Source organism: Lissotriton vulgaris, chromosome 6 (assembly GCF_964263255.1).
Source record: "Lissotriton vulgaris chromosome 6, aLisVul1.2, whole genome shotgun sequence".
In the NCBI taxonomy this organism is placed as follows: domain Eukaryota; kingdom Metazoa; phylum Chordata; class Amphibia; order Caudata; family Salamandridae; genus Lissotriton; species Lissotriton vulgaris.
Window position 1 is genome coordinate 1,879,805,585 of NC_141694.1, and position 25,667 is coordinate 1,879,831,251.

Consider the following 25,667-nt stretch of genomic DNA (forward strand, 5'->3'; position numbering starts at 1 on the left):
CTTTAGGCACGTTTTATATGGCTTTGCACAAGAGCATAGAAACACACTTGATGGTGTTTCGCATGCAGAGAGCTGGTGGAAAATGATGTGATCCCTTACCACTAGGATCTTGTGGTATGGGGCCGCCCTGCTAAAAACCCAAAGAGACCTTCTTAGATATAATATAATATACTAGCTAGGGAGGGTGAGAATTAGGTGTTACTGAACCCTATTCGTTTTAGCATTTTACCATGCTTTCACCTTTTGTGTTCTATGGACTAGTGACTATGCTGATTACTTTGTTTCTTATAATATGTTTGCTTGTATTAGCTAAGATACTGAGTTTGAGAACACTGCATTAGTGAATAAACATTTCAAATATGCATGTGTCCTCTTTTACTCCTTGTTCTGGATTGAAATGATTGTATAACAAAAGAGTGTTCATGTGTTCCACGTTACCTGAAGTGTACTAAGTCCATGTTCTGGTTTGTCTAAGCATTGGGGGTTTGTGATCACCAATGAGACACTGCAGCTAGCGTGGTAGGGGATTTTGGGTACTAAGGTCAGTTTTGGCACACCCTAATTCACTGAGGTTCCAAGTCTCTATGCACAGTTCTGTATGAGAACCGAATCCCTGCAACACTTTATTATCATCTTTTACTTAATTGAACTGTCTTGTATAACTTATCTCTTGCCTGATGCATTTGTCCTTGCACACTATGGACTACACTGGCCTACATTGCACTATGCACTGCACTTCACAGTAGTTTTACATTCAGCCATTCTTGCACAAGAGCCTGGTCAAAAGGCAATCTGCAAATTGTGGGAAACCATTATAATGAAGGACATTGGTCAAGTGCAGATGCGAGGCCATGGAAATGGTAGGAATTACAACAAACAAGAAAAGATATCTGTAGCTGCAAGCTTTATACATTATGCATTGTCAGTTGTGTATGTTTGTGCCATATTAGTAATTGGCCACTTGTGGTTAGGTGTGTTCAGCATTGGGAACATCTTCTGAGCTGTGACAGCTCCTTTGAGACATTAAGATGCTTAATCATTTTTATTGGGAAGTGTATTGCTAGGAGGTGGTAAGCACTAGACTTCTATATAAATGTTTCTGTCTTCATTAAATTGAGCCACTGTGTGGTTCTGCACGACCACACCATTGTAAGATGAAGATGATCTTTGACCATGAACGTCCCCTCAAAGTCTAAAGCAGCTCTCTGCATTCTAATGGAAGGAGTTATGTAGGATTTTATATTGGTTGTCACTGTAGGTCCTCAGAACACTGCCCCAGCAGGAGATATGAATCCTTCAAAAGAGTAGGACGTGCAGACCACTGACCTTTAACTTTCAGATGCTGTAAATGGTCAATGGTCTGGGCAGTCTATTTAGTGCAAGTCAGAAGAGGATCTACAGGCTCAGTCAGCATCAAAGCACAGAACAGATCAGCTCAATTTTCATTCCCATCACCCTGACGATAGCTTCCACTTCCCATCTGCTTTTGAAGGTATGTGCTACTGTTTCTAATTAAAATGTGTCAGTTGTGAGTTTCATGAAGGTTGACTGCAGAATCTGAGAGGTAAAAAAAAACAACTTCAAAGCATGCCCCAGACAGGGCGTCTTTGGTGTGATGTTCTTGTACACAATTTATAAAGACATCTGCTGTCTGTACTGGCAGCAATAAATGTACTGGGCGAAACTGGAAAATGCCTAAGTGTAAAAACAAAGGAGTCCCAATTGCTATGGCCACTTCCAGCTCATCTTATCAGTGCTACTGCTTTTTCTATCAGCAGAATAACAATATGCGACTTCTTGTTATACTTTTTAAGGAGCACAGTACTATCTTACACATGTGTGGGCTTGCTACTTTAGAGCCTAGGGTTGGACATTTTAATATTTAATTTATCTTAGGTGGGCCTCAAGTTGAAAATGGTCTCCTCTATTGGTGTATGTAGGTCCCTCCCTTTCTGCATCTGCCAATTATGAAATATTATGAAATAAATGTGTTGTATTCTTTTTTACAGGGATACCCTTATTGGCTGGTTTGTATTTACATTGAATTTCCTGAACCATAGTATTGAGTCTGTGTTGGCTGGAAAATTGTGCTTTACCATCCTAATGCAAAAATGTATTTTACTGTCATTGTACATAATGGTCATTATATTTTAAAAGAAAAAAATATTCTTTTGATCTTAGTAAATAAAATTGATTTGATATTTATAAAAGTGTACTCAACCAAACAAGACAGAAGGGCTTGGATTCACCCATCAGTTCATCGACCATGGAAAGACAGCACTGCGATGCAAATGTAGTCAGTACTTGGAAGGCCCACTATAAGGTTAGCTGAACAACTTTGAACATTCAGAAGTTGTTCAATCCTAAGTAGTAGTAGGTGGCAATATAATCCATTACATTAGGAAAGCCCTGAAATCACATTAGCTAGCAAAAAGATGATTCTTTGGGGTAGAAACTACATGGACAAGATACTTTAAAAACCACATAGATATTAGAGTGTTTTTGTAAAATTGTTTACTTACTGGAACATTAACAGCTTGCCAGGGACAATAACACCATTGTTAAACAAAGTTTGTGACAAATATAGCCAAACAGAGGTTAGCTCGTTGATGAGAGTGAGGTGGTGAAACTGGGGGATAAGAACACAGTGTCACATTTAGAGGTGGTTCTTCATGCTGTACATTTAATTGCTCCTCCTTAGTGCTTCGAGACTTTGAGGAATATGTGGCAGTAATCTGTATAAATGTGGTACCCGATGCAGAAGATAACAAAGATGTCCCAATGATATATGATCAAGGATGGCACTGATGCCAGAAAGTGATTCCATTACAAGTTTGCCTTCTCTACAGCCTTCAGTAAGATGCAAACCAGACTTCACGACTGAGCACAAGGTAAGGCACATGTGTGGAGACCTTAGAGAAGCTAATACATCATCCATGGTTACTGCTGCTATATTACTAACTGACTGTAATCACATGTACATGTTTGAGTGTGCACTCTAGTGTGTACAGTATTAATAATTGATAAAGTAGTGATCCCATTTTGGGGCCATTCTCAAAATATTATGTCATGCCATGCTGAACACAGGAGGCTAGAACGCAGCAATGTTCCGTTTGGTGTTATGTTGTTCTGCTAGTATGTCCAGAAAGCACAATGAGGTACATACAGTGCAAGAGATCATGTGTCTCTTTGAGCAAGTGTTTAGTTTGGGACAGAACACCTCACTCTCCCTTAGGTGGCATGCTTTATCATCTGGTCCCTCCTCACACCAGAGGCGCTTAGTTGAGATACAGCTCTCTATATTGAGATGTTTTGATTATTGTGGATCTTAGATAAGCTTTTAGTAGACGTGAGGTGTGTAGAGTCCTAGGTATAAGGGAAGTTGATTAAAACTACCTCTCTCTTAGCCAAAACAAAATTGTATTCTTATGCCACCTAGGGATGGACTAAACAGGAATCAGAGAGTGAAACTTCAAGACATTCTGAGAGCAGGTAATATGTTTCTCCCTGGCTCATGGCCCAACAAAAAGGTTCTCAGCATTCTTCATGACTAGTATATTGTCACTCTACACCGAACTGTGGATGAAGTAAAATTCAGTGAAATTTGATATAAACCGACAATGACCCACAATAGTTTTAGGAAGTATCCTTCCTAACTGCCCCCTAGGTATAAGACTATAAAGAAACACGGTTAAAAACAAACAGCATCATCTTGCACACTCCTGCCCCTGGTAAGTATGTAGCATCTATTGTCAGTCATGCATAGGTGCTTTTGCACAGCACACCTGACACTCAATTGAGCATTATAGTGCATCATCATAAAGTTGATATTGCTTCTTACCCACAATAGTTGGGTGTTACCTTTTGACTCTTGCCTTAAAATGGCCTAAACCTATTTCACAGGACTACATGAAAGCAGAAGAAAAGTTAGTTTTGTAATTCAAAAGGTAAGTTTATAGAGTAGAAAGTGTATAAAAGTATGCTTTCATACCCCTGCTCTTATTTCATCGATAGCACAGAAAAGCGTATGTTTAAAGAAATCAGATTCAAACATAACTGAGACCAACATTGTACCACGGACCGAGGTGCACAAACTCCAAAAGGGGGCCCTTTGGCCCTTGCAATCCAAAATACGATTAACAAAATCTTTTCTTTTCTATTTTACTTTAATTAATTTTGGATCACCACTGTTGGAAACAGAATATGGCTAATCAAATAATTGAAACATGAATGTCTTGGAGTTTAGACTGTTTGAACTGATACAAATTGGACAAGATTATCAAAGAAACTGGTTAAAGTAAAGTATAAAAGAAAAGATGCTGCGGGTATATTTAGGATTGCAAGGGCCAAATGGCCGCCTTTAAGAGGCTGTGCACCTCGGTCTGTGGCATAATGTTGGTCACAGTTATGTTTGAATATTTTCACGTCCATGGGCAGATCACGCACTGAGTTTTGCAAGCATAACCTTCAGCCTTAGAGCATTTGTTAAAAATGTGATTAAAAAGTGGAAAAACGGGTGTGCATTCTCCCTAAAATGTGTAAAGAAATCAGACTCCCATCGAGATGCGCATAGGTAAATGAAATCAAGAAAATGCCAGTTAACAGTGAACAAAAAATTGATTAGCTATGCTTAGCAATGTGAATGTACAGCCACATCCATTGTTTTACACTTTTCCCCAGGATGGGAGTACATGGCACCAGCACACCTGACACAATTCAAGCCTACACCATGCCACAAATGGCCAGCCGCCATGGTTCGCATTGCTTCCTCACCAGGTTTACCTAGAAGAAGACAGCAGCAGACCCCCATGGGTAAGTAATACTTTCTGTACCCTGACATTGGCATGAATACTTAATCATAAAAGATACCATCTGTGAGAAGTTGGCCTGGTATATAATGCTCACTAGTTCTAGTGATCACTTTGTACCATGCCAAGCAACCCTTATGATGATGGTTGTAATTCAACCTTGTAGACCAGTTATCCTAGTGGTAACGTGGACAAAGCAGTCTTAGGCTAAACTCTGAAAGGCATGTGAAGCCAGCTGTTATACCATACACAACCCCCTTGAATACCAAATGAAAGGGACACCACACAGATATATATTGAAAATATATATTGATTTATTAACTATTAAAATCCCCTGGACTCTTTATGAGCACAGAAGCACAAGCGTTAAATCACAAGACAGTTTAAAATACACAAAAGTTGCACAATATGGATGAGCCCTAGGGGCCACCTAAACCATATACTAAGAAAGTGGTATAAGAGATACTAATAGGAAAGTGAAGAGGCCGAGGGCCTTGGGAATCGCTGGAGCTATTCGAGACTGGAGTTAACTAAGTCGGGAAAGGCCCACGGGACTCGGGTGCAGTGTTCAAAGTGCACGCACTTCTCAATACAAAGTCTATGGTGCGTAAAAAGCACAAAGTTAGAAAGTTAGGAACCTTCCGAGTGACCTACGGAGCTGAAACTTAAAACACAGGCCCTTGGGATGTGTACCAGTGCAGGAGCACCGGCGGAGCTGAGTTACCTTACCCACAGGAAGCGGGTGCACAGGGTCGAAGTTGTGTCGGGTTTCGTCACGCTGGTCGATGGTGCTTGGAGCTGAAGATGCTGCAGGCGGCTCGATGAGAAGAGTTCCGGTGGATCCAAGGGTGGATCTGAAGATGTGACGACCTGAAAGCAGAGGGGACAGTGTTCAAAGTCACTAGCCAGTGACTACCGTGGAACCAGATTGGAACCAGGCGATGTCGGGTGCAAACAGGCGTTGTCGGGTAGCTTCTTTCTGCAGCCACGTGGATACCCGGGGTCGAGGACGTCCAGGAGTCGGTCACGAGCTGTCCCACGTAGGCTTCTCGCTGTTGGCGGTGTCGGCGACCTGATCGGAGCAAACAGGCCTTGGCAAATGCAAGCCACGCAGAAGTTGAAAGATGCTGTTCACTCGGACCAGCAAGGTCAGAGCGGATGCTCCTTTTCACAGGAGCTTGGGTAGGTCTGGAGCAACCAGACCTGCTGTTTAAATCTTCGGGTTCGTCGCCAAGATGGCCGCTGACCACGTGGCTAGTGGCCGGGATGGCGCGTCGAGTGGCACAATGCAAAAGGGCCCCACGCAGATCGTGGAGATGCTGGAGGGCTGATCTTCGGTGCAAGGGCTGCTCGGTGGTGGGGGTTCTCAATCCCCAAAGCACAACGTCGAGGATGCCTCAGAAGCTGCGCAGTCAGCTTTTCGGGTGTCTTTCAAGAGGTCCGGTCCCACGTCACTCGGTGCCTCCACGGGTCCCTTCTTCGCAGGGACTGTGGATCGGGCTCTGAGAGGTCTGGGAGTCTGGTTCTTGTTGGGCTCTGGGCTCGGTCTCCGGCGGGAGGCGGCGGCAAAGCAGACGTCGAGTTGCTGGTTGGTACCTGTGTTCACAGGGTGGCCACTCCTAGGCCACAAGGGAGATTCTCTTCAGTCTTCTGTGCAGCAGAATGTCGAAGTCCAGTCTTCTTCTTGTTTAAAGTTGATTTCGGGATGATCTGCTGTGCAATGGCACTGCTCCCCCTCTTATTCCCAATCTAGGGGGTGGATCACCTACTAGGTCCCTCCTCTGGGAGGAACCAGGAAGGGGGGCGGTTACACCCCCTTTCCTTTGTCCAGCTCCGCGCCAGGACTGGGGCTGGAAGGTCCCAGAACCGGTTTGGACTGGCCTATGCACGGGGACACCTTGTGTGCCCCGGGCATGTCTGATTCTATTCAGCCCTGTCCTACCCAATACACAAAATCCTGTCTGGGGTGGTGCTCGCACCTCCCAAGGCAGGAAACCCTTTGTCCAGGCCACCATCTGCCGAGTTTCGGTCAGCAGCAGGAGGCCAGACTTGTGTCTGTGGTGGCAGCGTCCATTTTGTGAAGCTGAGGCTCTGTTTAACTTTAACCGGGGTTAAGGCTACACACATGTCGTGTCCCTCTAGAAGGGTGGAATGCTATCCCCGTCGCCAGAACTGGCGAGGGGATAGTATTCCAATTCGTATGACACCTTACTCGACATGTTTTGATAAAGCCAAACCAAAGATAGCATTTAACCGCGAGGATTATAATGCACTTAAGAGTATATGGTATGGCAATATCCCGGAACAGCTTAGGGAGTGGTTCCCGACAGCTGCAGACAGGCTCAGCTCATGCCAGAGCACCATCTCACATATTTCCAAGCACTCTGCCTCCAGGATTGATGAGGCCTTCCATAGGAGTGGCTGATAGGAACATATGTGTCCAGTTTAGGGTTAGGCACAGACATACTGTACCTAAGTAAGAGGTGGTTACACCGACTTACCCCAGCTGAGTGATCAGCCAGTTGTGTCAAATATGGAGGCCAGGCCAGGGGTGGCACAATACGTGCTGCAGCCCCTGGTAGGCCTTGGATACACCTATGCCCTGGGTACCTAGGGTACACTGTTACAGGGGCCTATAAGGTGAACCAGTTCCAATTATGTTATGCACCTAGGGTACATGGAGTCCATTTTAAGGAGAGAGCAATCAGCCTGGGGCCCTGAATAGCAGGATCCCAGGCCAACTAAGTCAAAAACCAGCTAAACACCAGGCAAAAAGTTTGGGGGTAACCATAGTCAGATATCCACCTTCCTACATAACCCCCCCCAAACGAAAGGAGATAAGGCTATCCTTGACCAGGTAAGCCTATATTGCCTAAGTGGCCATATAAGGAAGTACCAGCTCTGGCTTGGTAACCCCCTGTTTCATGGTCCACTAAGCAATCCCTCACCCTAAGGGTATCTGAGGGTCTCCACCATAGGGAATCTCTACCTGTGGTGTGTCTTTGCAAAGTCAAAGGCTGGTGTTGGGGTGGAGTACTGAAGTGAGTTTCCTCTGTAGGGCTCAGCTTCCTCCAATCACTCTCCACCATGTGTGCCTTTCTTTCTTTGACTGAGTTGCACTGTGCTCTCAGGGTCAACCTCTGGCTACCTAAAGCTGGAGGCTGAGTCCCTCTGTTTGGCTTACTGGAGGGACAGTTCAGGTTTGGGCCCTTAGGGTCCCAGGTTTGGCTGTGCCCAACAATATCCATCTGGGGGAGGTCCCTAACTACTTTTAAGGGGGATCCCTCAGGAGTTTTTAAAGTTTGCACCTCACTAGGGCTACTAGTTTCGGTGCCCCTAATCTGTTGATGGGGGTGCTTTATTTGACAGGGGGCCCTTTGGGTCTCACTGTCCTTCTTGTCCTCTGCAGCCCTGGGCTGAGTAAGGCAAGGTAGAGAGGGGCAGGTTACCTGCTTCAGACTGGGTCCCACCTGAGAAGGGTCCACTGCCATCAGAGGCTCTGTTAGGCCAGGCCTAACAACCTCTGGGACAGTTCCTTCATCAGGGGTAAGATCAGTTCCCTGAGGAGGCTGATCCTTTCCTAAAGTCTGGTGGGAGGGAGATTTCTCTTCCTCCTCAATGCTCTCTGTTTGGGTGGAGTGATCCATCATTTCAGGCTTCACTACCCATGTATCAGTTTGAGTTTGGGCTGTGGCCATCACAGCCCCACCAACCTTTTCAGGAGGAGACTCAGTTTGGGTATGGGCTGTTATTAGTACAGCCCTGCTACTCTTTTCAGGAGGGAGGTTATCTAAAGATGGGGCTGAGGTTTGCTCAGCCCTCCCAACCTTTTCAGGAAGGACATCTTGAATTGGGGCTGTAGCCATTACAGCCCCACTAACCTTTCCATGGAGATTTACCATTCTAGAATGGGTTTGCTGTTCAACCTCAGCCCAGGCTGAGATTTCCAAATCATTACCCAGTAGGCAATCTACAGGCAAGTTGGCTGACACTGCCACTCTCTTTGGGCCAGTGACACCTCCCCAGCTAAGATTGACTACTGCCATGGGATGATTGGTTTCTATGCCATCAATGTTTGTCACCTGATATCTGGCATCAGGTAAACGTTGCCTTGAGGGGACTAGACATTCAGCCACCATGGTGATGCTAGCCCCTGTGTCTCTGAAGGCCTCAACTTTCAAACCATTGATGAGGGGCTCCTGTCTATACTTGCTCAAAGTGTTTGGTCAAGCAGTGAAATTGGCAAACCCCATGCCAGTCTCATAGACAAGAGTATCTGAGTTAGGGGACCTGGATAGGCCAGAGTCCACCTGTCCTCCAAAAGTAAACCCACCCAAATTCTTGGGGGTGCTCCCACCACCTGGGGGACCACTGCTAACAGTGACAGGAGGTGTTGGAGCCTTACCTGGAGGTATATTCTCTTTATTGCCATTCTTGGGACAACAGCTATCTGTTTTGTAATGCCCCACCTGTTTACAGGTATGACAATAAGGCTTTTTCTGGGTTGTAGAAGTGTCTTGGGACCCACCCCCATTCTTGGAGTTTTGGGGCCCTGGGGAAGTCTTTTCCTTACTTTTATCCCCACCCTTCTCTTGAGGCTTGGTAGTCTCTTTCTTTTGGTCACCACCCTGGTTCTTAGGCCTGATCCTGGTTCTGACCCATTTGTCTGCCCTCCTACCCAATTCTTGTGGGGAGGTCAGATCAGAGTCAACCAAGTGCTGATGTAGAAGCTGATTTTGACAATTACTTAAGATTTGCTCTCTCATAATTAAATTATACAATCCTGTATAGTCAGTAACCTTACTTCCCAGCAACCAGCCCTCCAGAGCCTTAGTGGCACATTCAACAAATTCAGACCAGTCGTGAGTCTGTGTCTTCTGGGTGTCTCTGAACATTAACCTGTACTGTTCAGTGGTTAAGCCCAACCCATCAATCAGAGCACTCTTCAGGACCATGTAGTTTCTAGAATCCTCATCACTAACTGTGAGGAGTCTGTCTCTGCCTCTACCTTCAAAGGAGAGCCACAAGCTTGCTGCCCACTGCTCCTGAGGGATCTGCTGTACCATGCAGGCTCTCTCAAGTGCAGTCATCCATTTGTGGATATCATCCCCAGCTTTGTAGGGGGGCACAATCTTACTCAGGTTTCTATTATCAAAAGACCTGTCTTTATCCTTGTGGATATTGCTGCCACCAGTGGGTTCTATTACCCCACTCTCTCTAGGCTGTCTTGCTCTAGCAAGTTTCTCCTTAGCCAGGGCAACCTCTAACTCTTGCCTCTGGATCCTAAGCTCAGCCTCTCTCATCTTGGCCTTATGTTCCCTTCTCTGAGGGCTAGTCATCTCCTTTCTGGAGTGACCATGAGAGCCTCTAGAGACATGGGAGGTATTGGATTCACCTGAGTGATGCCTCCTCCTCCTATGGCCCTGGTTAAGTCCACCTGGGGGTCTGAATGGGTTGTTACCTGATTCATTTCCAAGTTGACTTAAGTTAGCCTGGTTCAGTCTACTGACCAGCACCTGACTATTTCTGTCATCATCTGACTCACTGCTTTCCACCTCCTCCTCCTCTTCTTCTTCCTCTTCCTCTTCATCTACCTGAGGAGCTCCAGTGGTGGAGGCTTCCTCATCTACTAGGATGATAGGGGCAGGGGGGTCTACAGTGTCATCCTCTGAAGGATGGCCTCCTTCAGCATTCCCTGTGGGGTTTGCTTTAGAGGTCTTTAGAGCCTCAGACTGATCCAAGAGCTCTCTTAGGTGGTCTGTAGTAGGGGAAGGCCCTGTCTTCAGACCCCTTAAGACACAAAGCTGTCTTAATTCCTTAAAGGGAAAAATAGCAAACTGGGATGGTGCCCTTGGAGGGTCACTCTCAACAGGAGTAAGTCCACTGGACCCCTCTGTTCCAGACATTGCTCTAGTGTGGGTGGATGTGTTGCAATCTACCTACACTGGTGTTTACCTACTAAACCTATCTAGTAGTTGTAGTTAGGGTGTGCTACTCCCTTTGCTCTACAACAACTAAGTTCAGTAGAACTTAAGTATACTAGTCTTGTTTTATATGTACCTAGCAGGTACCTGTGTGATCTTTCAGATGATAATCTCAAAGATTGTAATGGTAAAACAACAGCAAGCTCAGATCCCACCGCTGCCACCAATGTGAGAAGTTGGCCTGGTATATAATGCTCACTAGTTCTAGTGATCACTTTGTACCATGCCAAGCAACCCTTATGATGATGGTTGTAATTCAACCTTGTAGACCAGTTATCCTAGTGGTAACGTGGACAAAGCAGTCTTAGGCTAAACTCTGAAAGGCATGTGAAGCCAGCTGTTATACCATACACAACCCCCTTGAATACCAAATGAAAGGGACACCACACAGATATATATTGAAAATATATATTGATTTATTAACTATTAAAATCCCCTGGACTCTTTATGAGCACAGAAGCACAAGCGTTAAATCACAAGACAGTTTAAAATACACAAAAGTTGCACAATATGGATGAGCCCTAGGGGCCACCTAAACCATATACTAAGAAAGTGGTATAAGAGATACCAATAGGAAAGTGAAGAGGCCGAGGGCCTTGGGAATCGCTGGAGCTATTCGAGACTGGAGTTAACTAAGTCGGGAAAGGCCCACGGGACTCGGGTGCAGTGTTCAAAGTGCACGCACTTCTCAATACAAAGTCTATGGTGCGTAAAAAGCACAAAGTTAGAAAGTTAGGAACCTTCCGAGTGACCTACGGAGCTGAAACTTAAAACACAGGCCCTTGGGATGTGTACCAGTGCAGGAGCACCGGCGGAGCTGAGTTACCTCACCCACAGGAAGCGGGTGCACAGGGTCGAAGTTGTGTCGGGTTTCGTCACGCTGGTCGATGGTGCTTGGAGCTGAAGATGCTGCAGGCGGCTCGATGAGAAGAGTTCCGGTGGATCCAAGGGTGGATCTGAAGATGTGACGACCTGAAAGCAGAGGGGACAGTGTTCAAAGTCACTAGCCAGTGACTACCGTGGAACCAGATTGGAACCAGGCGATGTCGGGTGCAAACAGGCGTTGTCGGGTAGCTTCTTTCTGCAGCCACGTGGATACCCGGGGTCGAGGACGTCCAGGAGTCGGTCACGAGCTGTCCCACGTAGGCTTCTCGCTGTTGGCGGTGTCGGCGACCTGATCGGAGCAAACAGGCCTTGGCAAATGCAAGCCACGCAGAAGTTGAAAGATGCTGTTCACTCGGACCAGCAAGGTCAGAGCGGATGCTCCTTTTCACAGGAGCTTGGGTAGGTCTGGAGCAACCAGACCTGCTGTTTAAATCTTCGGGTTCGTCGCCAAGATGGCCGCTGACCACGTGGCTAGTGGCCGGGATGGCGCGTCGAGTGGCACAATGCAAAAGGGCCCCACGCAGATCGTGGAGATGCTGGAGGGCTGATCTTCGGTGCAAGGGCTGCTCGGTGGTGGGGGTTCTCAATCCCCAAAGCACAACGTCGAGGATGCCTCAGAAGCTGCGCAGTCAGCTTTTTGGGTGTCTTTCAAGAGGTCCGGTCCCACGTCACTCGGTGCCTCCACGGGTCCCTTCTTCGCAGGGACTGTGGATCAGGCTCTGAGAGGTCTGGGAGTCTGGTTCTTGTCGGGCTCTGGGCTCGGTCTCCGGCGGGAGGCGGCGGCAAAGCAGACGTCGAGTTGCTGGTTGGTACCTGTGTTCACAGGGTGGCCACTCCTAGGCCACAAGGGAGATTCTCTTCAGTCTTCTGTGCAGCAGAATGTCGAAGTCCAGTCTTCTTCTTGTTTAAAGTTGATTTCGGGATGATCTGCTGTGCAATGGCACTGCTCCCCCTCTTATTCCCAATCTAGGGGGTGGATCACCTACTAGGTCCCTCCTCTGGGAGGAACCAGGAAGGGGGGCGGTTACACCCCCTTTCCTTTGTCCAGCTCCGCGCCAGGACTGGGGCTGGAAGGTCCCAGAACCGGTTTGGACTGGCCTATGCACGGGGACACCTTGTGTGCCCCGGGCATGTCTGATTCTATTCAGCCCTGTCCTACCCAATACACAAAATCCAGTCTGGGGTGGTGCTCGCACCTCCCAAGGCAGGAAACCCTTTGTCCAGGCCACCATCTGCCAAGTTTCGGTCAGCAGCAGGAGGCCAGACTTGTGTCTGTGGTGGCAGCGTCCATTTTGTGAAGCTGAGGCTCTGTTTAACTTTAACCGGGGTTAAGGCTACACACATGTCGTGTCCCTCTAGAAGGGTGGAATGTTATCCCCGTCGCCAGAACTGGCGAGGGGATAGTATTCCAATTCGTATGACACCTTACTCGACATGTTTTGATAAAGCCAAACCAAAGATAGCATTTAACCGCGAGGATTATAATGCACTTAAGAGTATATGGTATGGCAATATCCCGGAACAGCTTAGGGAGTGGTTCCCGACAGCTGCAGACAGGCTCAGCTCATGCCAGAGCACCATCTCACATATTTCCAAGCACTCTGCCTCCAGGATTGATGAGGCCTTCCATAGGAGTGGCTGATAGGAACATATGTGTCCAGTTTAGGGTTAGGCACAGACATACTGTACCTAAGTAAGAGGTGGTTACACCGACTTACCCCAGCTGAGTGATCAGCCAGTTGTGTCAAATATGGAGGCCAGGCCAGGGGTGGCACAATACGTGCTGCAGCCCCTGGTAGGCCTTGGATACACCTATGCCCTGGGTACCTAGGGTACACTGTTACAGGGGCCTATAAGGTGAACCAGTTCCAATTATGTTATGCACCTAGGGTACATGGAGTCCATTTTAAGGAGAGAGCAATCAGCCTGGGGCCCTGAATAGCAGGATCCCAGGCCAACTAAGTCAAAAACCAGCTAAACACCAGGCAAAAAGTTTGGGGGTAACCATAGTCAGATATCCACCTTCCTACACCATCTCTAGGGAGAAGATCTGGCAATACATTCTTATGCCTAGGAGGGACCCACTGATGAAGCACGCCATCCACGGGTGGGGATGGTTTCTGTCTTTGACAACACACTTGTCCTCAGTACAGAGACACATGTTCTATTAAACCACATGTAACTATTTGATGCTTTACTCGTTTCTAGGGAGTGGTATATTATTAGATGCTACTTGCAGACCCTCTTTCATTTGTGGCCGGTATCTCTTCGAGGGAGAGAGAATTTGGCTCAAATTCCAAATGGGCAGTTACTAGGGTAGTACCATTACCACATTGTGTTTCTTATGTAGGTAGTGTCACACAGTCTAAGTACCTTTACTATTCAGTACTTTAACACACATACACATGTACATTACTAGGTCTAAGTGAGCATCTCTAGATGATTTCATCAGTCAGTCCATAAGCCACACCACGGTACAAATGACAGAGAAGTGTAACTTGATCCATTCTGGCAATTCCTTGAAGAGTCAGTAAATAAGCAACATGCGTGATTGCCACTGAGGGCTACTTATACAGCAATATCAGTGCAGCACATGAGTGTCAATGGCAGGAAACCAGAGCAACTTGTGAAGTCTGGACTTTGCTCACCCAAAGAAAGGGTGACTTTTTTGTGCCCATTTTGTCTCTTCACTGTAATACAAATATGGAAAAACGTGTGGTAGATAATGGATAACTGATGAAAGAAGAAAACCTAAGGCAAGAATACCTCCTATCTAAAGATGAAGGTTTCCATGTTGATGACCAATGGTGGATAAACATTGGACATCCCTAACTATGTGGCCTCGGTGGAGCTAAAAATGATCTCATTATGATCCAGAGCTGGAGAGGGAGCAGTCTGTTGATGAGAAACAGCTAAATCCCACAGGAGACAAATCATGGACAACAAAAGAATTTGATTGGATGAAAAACCCACCAAAAACTGCTAAAACACAACGAGATGCAATGACCAATAGCTAAAACAAATAACTGTCCCAGGTGCAGTGCACCCTCTGCACTGTTCCACTTCCTGCATCAAATGCACAAGTCCCAAAAATAGCAAAGCAGGACTTGTGTTTCCCTTGGGTGGCACAAGTCATCACAAGATAATGCAAGCCCAAAACTAAATTCACTAAGCCATGCAAAGCCACCTTGAGTGACTCTGCATAATTTTGTAAATGCACCCTAATGCAAGGCTGCGCACATCGCTGCCTTGCAAGCCTTTCGAAAGGGAGGCATTCAATGGGTGGACTTGCGGGCATTCCCACACATCCAGCCACTGATTTCGGTGCATCCCAGATTCATAAAGTGTTGTAAACCTGAGAATTCATCAAAATTGTACCCATGTCAGACCTAGGAGTATCAATGTAAAATATCTTTATTTCTCCTTGTCATCTCAGTTTAATTTTTGTGATGCATTCTGCATTTGACATACAAATATGAAAAAGCCTTTAAGGATTATTTTTGTGCAGGAAGGAGCCCTTTCCTGCACAAAAAAAAACCTGCTCATAAAGCGGGCACTCTTGCACTATGGAGTGAGGGTGCCTGCATTGGTGCTAGGCAACACACAGTGTGTCAGTGCAAGAAGGTAGAAGAAATGCCCCATATTTCTGTAAATATCCTGAGTTTCGGAAATCTTCTTTTCACACAACTCAGCACGGTAATTTGCCTTGAGGTGCTGCATTGTGTGAAATGTTAGTACATCTGCCCCTCAATGTCCATAACGGAAACAATGCCTGTCCCTTAGACATTGGTCCACAGGCATTGTTATATTGCCTTGATTCTATCAAACAGGGATTACCAGGAGAGCTCAACATATAAGTGGACTAGAGAGGGGCATAGTAGAAATAATCCTTATATCTGCTTTCATATAAGCCTGGGAGTAAAATCTGTTCTGTTCGCGGAGTTTGCGGATTTTCTGCAATTTCGCGGTCCGCAAATCTCACGAAATTGCATAAAAATCCACTAAATCACATGCGGGACGGATTTTCAAAAACTGAAGTACATGAAGCACTTACAGGGTTACAGCAGGTGCCCAAGTTGAAACTAATTTCTTTGTAACCATTTACAAAATGATTACAAAGAAATTAACTTTAACGTGGGCAGCTGCTGTAACCCTGTAAGCGCTTCCTGAGCGGCGCCTCCAGACTTGTTGCGTACTTGCAACTATTCTCTGACGCTGCTCTGACCCTCGAAGCAGGGTCAGAGAATAGTTACAAGTATGGCAAAATGCTCAAGGCTTTAATTAAACCACAACAGGAAGCACTTACAGATAAGGTGTGCTTTCTCCTCATAATCTACAGTAGTGAACCAGAGGGTGTTGTGATGAACCAGAAGGTGCAGTTGTGAACCAGAGGGTGCTGTGATGAACCAGAGGGTGGCAGTGGTGAACCAGAGGGTGGCAGTGCTGAACCATATGGTGGCAGTGGTGAACCAGAGGGTGGCAGTGGTGAACCAGATGGTGCTGTGAGGGTGACAGTGATGAACCAGAGGGTGGCAGTGTTGAACCAGAGGGTGGCAGTGATGAACTAGAGGGTGGCAGTGGTGAACCAGAGTCTGGCAGTGGTGAACCATAGGGTGCTGTGATGAACCAGAGGGTGGCAGTGATGATGCAGAGGGTGACAGGTGTGAACCAGAGGATGCTGTGATGAACCAGAGGGTGGCAGTGATGAACCAGAGGGTCGTAGTGGTGAACCAGAGGCTGGCAGTGATGAACCAGAGGGTGACAGTGATGATCCAGAGGGTGGCAGTGGTGAACCAGAGGGTAGCAGTGATGAAATAGGGTGGCAGTGATGAACCAGAGGGTGGCAGTGGTGAACCAGAGGGTGATGTGATGAACCAGAGGGTGGTAGTGATGAACCAGAGGGTGGCAGTGGTGAGCCAGAGGGAGCTGTGATGAACCAGAGGGTGGCAGTGATGAATCAGAGGGTTGCAGTGGTTAACTAGAGGGTGCTGTGATGAGCCAGAGGACTGCAGTGATGAACCAGGGGGTGGCAGTGGTGAACCAGAGGGTGGCAGTGATGAACCAGAGGGTGGCAGTGGTGAACCGGAGGGTGGCAGTGATGAACCAAAGGGTGACATTGATGAACCAGAGGGTGGCAGTGATGAACCAGAGGGTGGCAGTGGTGAACCAGAGGGTGCTGTGATGAACCAGAGGGTGGCAGTGATGAACCAGAGGGTGACAGTGATAACCCAGAGGGTGGCAGTGGTGAACAAGAGGGTGGCGGTGATGAACCAGAGGGCGACAGTGATGAACCAGAGGGTCACAATGGTGAACCAGAGGGTGGCAGTGATGAACCATAGGGTGGCAGTGATGAACCAGAGGGTGGCAGTGATGAACCGGAGGGTGGCAGTGATGAACCAGAGGGTGGCGCTGCTAAACTGCCTGGGAGCCCTGTGGGTGTGAGCCTCGTGCTGCTGAGCTGCCCAGGGTTTGTGAGCCCAGGCGCTACTGAACTGCCCCGGGGCCCAGTGGGTGTGAGCCCCCGTGCTGCTGAACTGCCCCGGAGCCCTCTCAGTGTGAAAATCGTTTGTGCTCAATTGCCTGGGAGCCCTCTGGGTGTGAGCACACATTGTGCTAAGTGCCCCCCTGCCCCCAGTACATATATACTCGTACCGCACAGCACCATTATGCTCTTGCACTGTGAAGTCTGGTGCCTGGATGCAAATGTTGCATGCTAGACCATTGTAGAGGAAACTTAAATGGTTTGTACCAGCAAGAGTGCGGGGCTCAGGCTCTGCCAGGAACATGATGGTTCCCCCATTTAGGAAGTCCACTTGGGGGGGAGAGATTTTTCAGGACCGCTGGGATGCTCTGGAACAGTCTCCCCCTGACTGTGAAAACAGCCCCTCTCTACTTAGTTTTAGGAAAGCCCTAAAAACATGGCTCTTCACACAGGATTAGAAGGCACCTAGTGCACTTGCTTAGCCCAACCTCTAGAGCTCCAAGATACCCTTGGGCATGAGTTGTGCTTTATAAGTTACATTTACATTACATTACACCCATCAAGCCCCTCTACAGAAGTAAGAATGTGCTGCATAAGAGATGATAGAAGGATATTTGACACTATACAATCACAATAGGACCATTATTACACAAGACTGGACAAACAAATAAAAGGTACCAAAAACTGGAAAGGAGATGTACAGGCTCCTGTTTCAATAAAAGGACAGGGATAAATAGACAACCATGTTATGAGAATCACTGGAATAGCAAAAGGTCCAACATGAGGAAACAGCAGCTGCCCTGCTGGTGATACCAGTTCCAGAACAGACGTTTGCACTTAAGGAAATTAGTGTCAGTGAGAAGGAACAGGGAGAAAACACACACTGAATATACTCAAATATGCACTAAATATAATCTCTCCTGTTCTTGTTGCATGTAATAAGTGAGTGATGATAATGGAACATGCCCTCAAAGAATAGCCATAAAACCTTTGGGTTTTCATGAGGTAGTGCTAGTACATGTATGAGAAAGTACACATACAAGAGTAAACTAACTGGGTTAGGTGCCCCGTACAACGGCTAATGGTTGATGGAAATTTCACATTTCTTGGCAAACTTATTTGTCTCCTTCTGAGACGTATGTGCTCACAGGTGTCTACTGTGCATTCAGTGCTTCTATAAGGCACTATAATCTTCTCATGTGTTCCTAGTTACTTACAGTGACTACTGTTTTCCCTCACTTTCTTGTAGACAATACAGAAGGACTCAATGGAGAAGAGGAATGGAAGCACTGCAGTAGAGTTCCTGCTTCTGGGTCTGTCTGAGAACCCCTTAGTGCAGAAGATTCTCTTTGTTCTTCTCATAGTAATATACATGTTCACCATCTGTAGCAACATTACACTTCTCACAGCCAAGGCATGCGACCCTCGCCTTGATAGTCCGATGTACTTCTTCTTGAGTCACCTCTTCTTCATAAATATCTGTACTTCAACACTGGTTGTCCCTAACATGCTGGCACAAACCATTGAGCAGAAGAGAATGAGCTTGTCTGCATGTGCAGTTCAACTCTACTTGTTTGCCCTCTTAGCAAATACAGAATGTTTCCTTCTAGCAGTCATGGCTTTTGATCGTTTTGTAGCCATCTCACTTGCCTTACGTTATAATGTCATCATGAGCAAGACTGTTTGCATCACAACTGTGACTTTTTGCTGGTTAAGTGGCAGTTTGTCAGCACTTCTGGAAACCGTTTTTACTCTACGGCTGTCATTTTGTGGTCACAGTGTAATCGACCATTTCTTTTGCGACCCCAGTGCTGTGGTGAAGATAGCATGTGGGGACACCATTGTAATGGATATGATCATTTTCTGTGTTGCAGCTTCTGTTGAACTAATTCCACTAATCATTATTCTCTTCTCCTACACTCGTATTGCCATTACTGTCATGGGAATCCACTCATCCGAAGGACGACACAAAGCCTTTTCCACTTGTGCCTCACACCTGATAGTTGTCTCCATATCTGCTGTGCCAGCTGGTGTGATGTACCTGAAACCTGTGTCCAAAAATTCATTTACTAATGAGAAACTTATATCTGTGTTTTACACTGTGATCCATCCAGTGCTGAACCCCATAGTCTATGGACTCAGAAACAAGGATGTGAAAATGGCTCTGCAGAAAATCACAAGGAAGTTTGTATTTTAATAAAGATAAGATATGAAGTCAATATGATTTAGTGGACTGGGTGTTTTCAAAATATTGACACAGGCTATGAAAGCATATTGCACTTTTTCAATTAAAGACAATATTAGGTGAGAGTTAGGGCATAATTGCAAAACAGATATTTTGAATAGTGCTTAGTATAGCATTTGTTGTAAGTTGGTGGATGTCACACACCATCAAAGTCAAGCTTCCTGTACCTCATATATAGAAATATAGAACTGGAAAGCACAGGTTGCTGAAAGCAAATATATAGTTGTCTTCCACCATCAATAGTCATTCATCAATTTTCCCATCCTCCACTGGACTATAACAAAACATAATCAAAAGGCTGGCTAACAATCCTGGCCAGACATAGAAGGTCCCTCTTTGATCTGAGGCAGAAACAGGTATACTTATCTACTGAGGTAGGGAAAACATACAGGCAGTGAATCACTAGGATCCTCTCCACCCACAAGCAGGAAGATCAGAAATAGTGCCAAAGAGAGGTGCACAGGTGAGCTGACTTTTCATTTTTCCCCTAATAGAGCACCGTTCCTATACAAGTCTTTATTTTAAGTCAGGTTAATTTATAACACATGTAGAACCTTTGGAGATGGCATTAAGAGAGTGGCAGAAACGAAATATTATGTACACAGAAAAGATAATAATAACATTAAATTATCTTTAAAACCAGGCTTAGCTAATAAATGTAGTGTTCGCGCTGAAACGGTTTGCCTCTGTCAGGGTGTGGATGGTGTTTTCAGTGCAATGTTTATTTTCCCCTACAACACCAGAATTTACTTTATAAAGTGGGAACATTTCAGGATAAAAAAATCTAAACCCTCTTGAACTTCATGTTCTAAGTAGCTTGTGCCAAGTTACTTGCTCTAGTAGTTGAACTGCGTTTTTATTTAAGGGGGCGATTGAGTTCATTACTAACTGCAACAATATCAGAACCATTTACCTAGGACTGCTCAAAAGAATACAGAATTGCAAGTCAAAATGAGAGATATATATATGATAGCCAATTATTGATTCTTAAGACATCATACTCCAACAAGTATAGGCACATGCAAGCAAGAATATAAAAGTTTGCATCCCCACCTGGATTGAATCCAACAAGCTGATGAGCGTTAGAATTTGTATACAGAAGAACATTGGTGAATTTTAATGTACTTGATAAATTATATCACGCAATAAAAAATGAGACTAGCAAGTGTAACATGAATAAATAGCTGCAATGCGTTTGTCGTTCGGAAGTCTACCGCACAGCAGGTAGCCACTCTGCATATCATATCTTCACCAAACGCAGTATCAAAGTGTGCAGGTGTATAATACTATATTTTTGTATTTTTGTACAAGATGTGTAATGACAACATTTTGACTAAGTCTTTCCAAAGAAGCTAAAACTGAATGTTTTGAGAACTATTGCCCCTTCCACTCCTGCAGAGCCACAAGAGAAGTCGCTGACAGTGCAGTGCAGTATACCCAAGAGACTTGGAATATACAGCAAAGAGCTTGGGGGTTAGAAAGCCACTGTGAGTTTCTTGAAGAAGAGTGGGGTAATTTTAAAAAAAATGTTTCTACATAAAAGACTCTGTAATCTTATAGGCAAGAAGACTGTTGGGAATTTGTTTGTCATTCCCCAATCCCTCATCCCCAGCAAGATGGGCTAAGACAATGCACTCTACACTCGAATTAACGCTCAACTGACCAGAAGACCCAAGGCCATAACAATCTCAATGGCTAGGCCCAGCCTCAACATTCCATGCCAAGGTCATACCTCTGTGCACCTCAGAGAGCACCACTGACTTCCAATCCACAATTAAGAACTCTTGAACTTCCCCAAACACATGAGAATGCCTACACATCATCAGCCCCATGTAATTGTACCATCACATAAACGTCATCAAACTTGCCAGATACCTCTGCTCAGCTGGATTCCTACTCACACATATGCATATGAAGAACAAGATTCAGCAGTCGGAAATGTTCCTTCTCCATTCCTAAAACCTGGGATAACATAGCCATGCACATCAGAGGCGACTCCTTACTTCCTGAATTTCAGCAGAATACATTTATCTATTTACCCTGGTTCAGGCCATACAGCTACTGTTTCAGCCCAAGGATTCCCTCCTGGGTGAGTGCAGATACCATTACATAACAATATGTTGTGAATTTCTTCTTGTTTACATTTAATTATGTATTTGTGATAGTGGTTTTGAATTGTATATTACATCCTTAAATAAACTTTGATGACATTGATATGTGTACTGTTGAGCAACCCTGTTTTACCTTAATATTTTTTCCAGATTGTTTTTCTCACAGTAAAGTATGTTTATATGCTTTCAACAAGTTCATTGCAATGTTATTTATATGCTGCATTCCTCTTCAGTGCAGTTAGGAATTAGGCCATCAAGAAATTATTCTAACTGGAAAAGACAACAACTTGGCATTACTCTTGTTATGCAAAACCCCCCAAATCATGCCATTGTGCCACATTTCGAATTATGCACTGTTTGTGGTACAAATGTCTTGTGAACACACAGAACGATGTAAAGAACAGAACATGCATGATTGTTGTTTGTGGTGGTTTGCTTCTTTGAACAACTTTTACAAACTGCGTCCTCATGTCTAAAGTGGACATGAGGACAAACTTTGAACAAAAATACAGTGGGCAATGCCAGTTCTACTTTTTGTGTAATTAAACATAATTTTGTGCAAGTTTTTTTACTTTCATATCATTATGCAAATTATGTACATTTTGCACACCTCTGTTATGAATAATGTCTAAGTTGAATGCATGAACCATTGAAAAAGAGCAATATTTAACATACTATGAGCTCTCAAGCAAAATTCTGTAAAGAAGACACAATACCCACCTCTTATTTTGACTAATTAGGAACTTTAAATTGTTTTTCATCACAAAACGCAGTGCTGAACAATCCCTCTCTGAGGCTAAACATTGTGTTTGTTTCACTTTTGCTATATTATAACTGGCTGTGTAAGAAGCAGAATACAATGATGGACCCTTCTTAAATACAGCACCTGAACGATTTTCTCCCCGTGATATTCGTTGACCCTTATATTAATTAGGGGGATTGTGTGCACACTGGATGGCACCCATCATCACTATGCTTAATCCCTGAGGGATTTAAATACAGGAAAAAATACCGCAAAGGTGCACCACACAACAAGAAGTAACAGAAAAATCAGTGCGGATGAATTGTAAGCACAATAAAGAATTATTTTTCAAAGAGATGTTGTTGATCTTCTTTAAATCTTTATTTGCAGTTATCAGTGAAACATAAACAGCCGACGCGTTTCGTCCCAAGCTGGGACTTCTTCAGGGCTGTCGGTAAAAAACATATATATACAGTCAATCTTCTATGTACACAGAATAATATCCAATCAAACAACATATACAACAATTAACATGTTAAAAACAACACAACGATAGACATGGAGCTTATGTGTTCATTGATCTACAGGTAACAACCTACAGAAATTCTGTCATTTGGAAGATACATATAAGCCCAGGGATATGTACAAGTGTCTAAACAGGAAATACAATTAAAAACACGTAATATTTACAATTAAAAGGGGAGCAGAACAAAGAGTGTGTAGCTTTTTAATAAGCAAATTTATTAAGCGGGAGGTGGGTTCCGTTGCCAACAGTTGATTTCATTAATTAGGGAGACAGAAGTGTACACACAGCACTTGGTGTGCTAGGCCCATGTGTGTACATGTGGCACAAGAACGGAAGGGGGGGAAAAACCAGAGTGAGTGAAGAGACAGAGAGGAGAGAGTAAGAGGAACATAGCAAAAGACAACCCTGTGTAAAGGTTGGGCTAGTTCCCTGTGGGATGTTAACTATTGACAAATTATTATTGAAGCAGATTCGGTTCCTAATACGGGGTTTAATACTGGCAGTTTATCACTGAAACAAATACGGTGACAGAGAGGAGGAGAAGGAGACCAGGCGGGACTGGGGTCCAAAAACATCTAGCTTTAAATGATACCACTGCACAAAAGTCAAATTTTAATTTTCATTTACCTTTGGATTTAAGGTTCGTCGCTTATGCGGGGGAGTATGGAAGGAACCGGGATGCAAGGAACGTCTTCCCGGAAAGTGTAGTCCTCTTGAAAAATTAAATTAGACCGAGCTGGACCTTTGTAGGGACATGAAACAAAGTATAGGAAAAATGACCATATTAAAAAGTGTCATTGCGTTGTTAAGCAACAGTGATGCCGGTGCTTAGGCTGACCTAACTGTAGTTAAAGTAGGTGGGGAAAAGGGGCATAAGGGTCCCTATTGATTAGAACTAACAATCTTTTGATACTCACTGTAAGCCTGCTGGTGCGCAATGAATGCAGTGCTTGTAGGGAATACCGGGTGGTAAAACCGGTCTTATCACTTTAGTGTTAGTCTCAAAGTCGTATGCTGAAAGATATTAAAAAATGGAGAACAGCAGGGTAACAACCTGTATGAGGCGTGATAGTTAAAGAACTAACAGAATTACAGACATCTCCTGACTAACGTGGAGTGAAAAAACAGGAAATGAAAAAGTGCGGCAAGATTGAATTACCTGAGTAGATGAAGAAATAAGTAGTGGACTGAATGTCCTGATCGTCCAAGGGAGGAGGGAGTGGGCACTGTATAATCCAGCAGGCCTGTCAAGTGAAGATCAAATAGAATATGGCATTATACTTAATTTTAATGTATGACGAAACCTCATCTGTAATAAATGTATGGTTGTATGTGACCATTAAATACAACCTTGAGTATGTATGTAGTACCCAGTTATAGGTCCCAGTACAGTGGTTGTTCTCACTAGTGTACGTCCTTGGCAACAGAGGGGTTTTGAAAACACCACGGGAACTTGTCAAAACAATGTACATGTCCCCCTTTATAGACTACAAAGGGGTTTGTAAAGTCCATGCGGGCTTGTTAAAAAATGTGCAAGTCCCCCTTAATAAGCTCTAATGCAAAGTTAAGCAGTCCTAACTTAGATTTTAAAAATGGAATGATAATGCTTGGGAACGTTTCCCAGGGTGGGACCTAGTGTGCAAGTCCCCCTAGATAAGCTCTAGTGCAAAGTTGAGCAGTCCTAGCTTCGTTTTTAAAAGAGAAATGATATTGCTTGTAAGAGTTTCCAGGGTGGGACCTAGTACTGTGGGCCATAACTGCAAGTAATGCTAGCAGCGCTGATCTCCCGGTTGCAAGGGGGAATACAAAACTTACCGTTCCTGTTAAAACGGCCGGCTCCCATCCACGTCCCTCGTCCCGAAACAGCACCCGCGGCGACGTCGTGTTCAAATGAGATGAACCCATCCCGTCCTATATATAGTTGGAGTAATTGTGTCAAGGGTCCACACCTGTGGAACCTGCACCAACGCACTCTCGTGAAATCGCTGTGCATTGAACAAGCGCGATTTGAACCTGTGTCAAAACGGCGGCCATGTTGGAATGGCTAAAGGGAACGTGTGTCCTTGTACCCCTCCATCTCTAGTTCCCTTTTTTTCTTTATTTCAAAAATTGCAAAATACAGCGCAATACCTGATGAGAACCGGCCTACTATATTATTAATATTAGCGTCAGAGGTCAGTAAGAAAACGCGACTTGAGTTAAGACGCAAATTAAATTAATATGCAAAGTGAATCTCACATGTTGCTAATGACCTTGTTTGCTGGGAGGGTGTAAAGCAGAATTGTATAACGCAGAAACGAAAGAAACGAGAATGTGACATGGGAGGGTACATATAATGTCATACGAAGGTAGTGAGGAACAACGAAAGTACGGCGGCCATCTTTGCCTGTGTTCCCCCTCTGAGTAACTGTGTAAGAACCGCTATGCCAGGGAGGTAAAGAGAAACAGGAAGATAACCCCACGGCGAAAGCGTACGAGCCTAAATTGTATACTGTTATTCTACTTGATCAAATGTTTCCCGGATGGACTCAGATTCATAAATCATTTGTTTTAAGATCAAAAAATATTTATTATATGTGTACCAAAATGTTTGGTGTGAAGTGACAATAGGTTCGATCTGTCAGCAGAGGCGCAGAAGAGCTAAATAACCAACCTGGTCCTCCTGAAGTATAGCAATCATCTAAGCCAGAATCTGGTCATAGAGCCCGTAGGAGAGGAGCGTCTCAGTGATGCAAGATAAAAAGGCAATAGCAGATAGCAAGGTGCAGAAAGACAGAGAAAAGATAGTATTTGTATACAACAATATGTAAAACCTGCTCAGCGACCACAATAATGAATAAGACGCGTGCCCAAAAGCCAATGAAAATTGGGGCCATTTACACGT

General features: G+C 44.9%; 1 protein-coding gene across 1 annotated transcript; it reads left to right on the forward strand.

The window, feature by feature from the left end:
- The first annotated feature begins 2,798 nt into the window (after nt 1–2,798).
- Nucleotides 2,799–19,356, forward strand: LOC147709746 (olfactory receptor 5M11-like). Its single transcript, XM_086926091.1, has 2 exons — nt 2,799–2,891; nt 18,409–19,356. The coding sequence occupies exons 1-2, from the start codon at nt 2,799–2,801 to the stop codon at nt 19,354–19,356; spliced, it is 1,041 nt and encodes a 346-aa protein (XP_086782217.1).
- Nucleotides 19,357–25,667: the final 6,311 nt, after the last annotated feature.

What these genes read in the sequence shown, in the direction of transcription:
- LOC147709746 (XM_086926091.1), top strand. Translation starts at nt 2,799, where the DNA reads ATGGCACTGATGCCAGAAAGTGATTCCATTACAAGTTTGCCTTCTCTA. An exon ending in ACTTCACGACTGAGCACAAG is followed by an intron (nt 2,892 to 18,408) that starts GTAAGGCACATG and finishes ACTTTCTTGTAG; the next exon opens with ACAATACAGAAGGACTCAAT.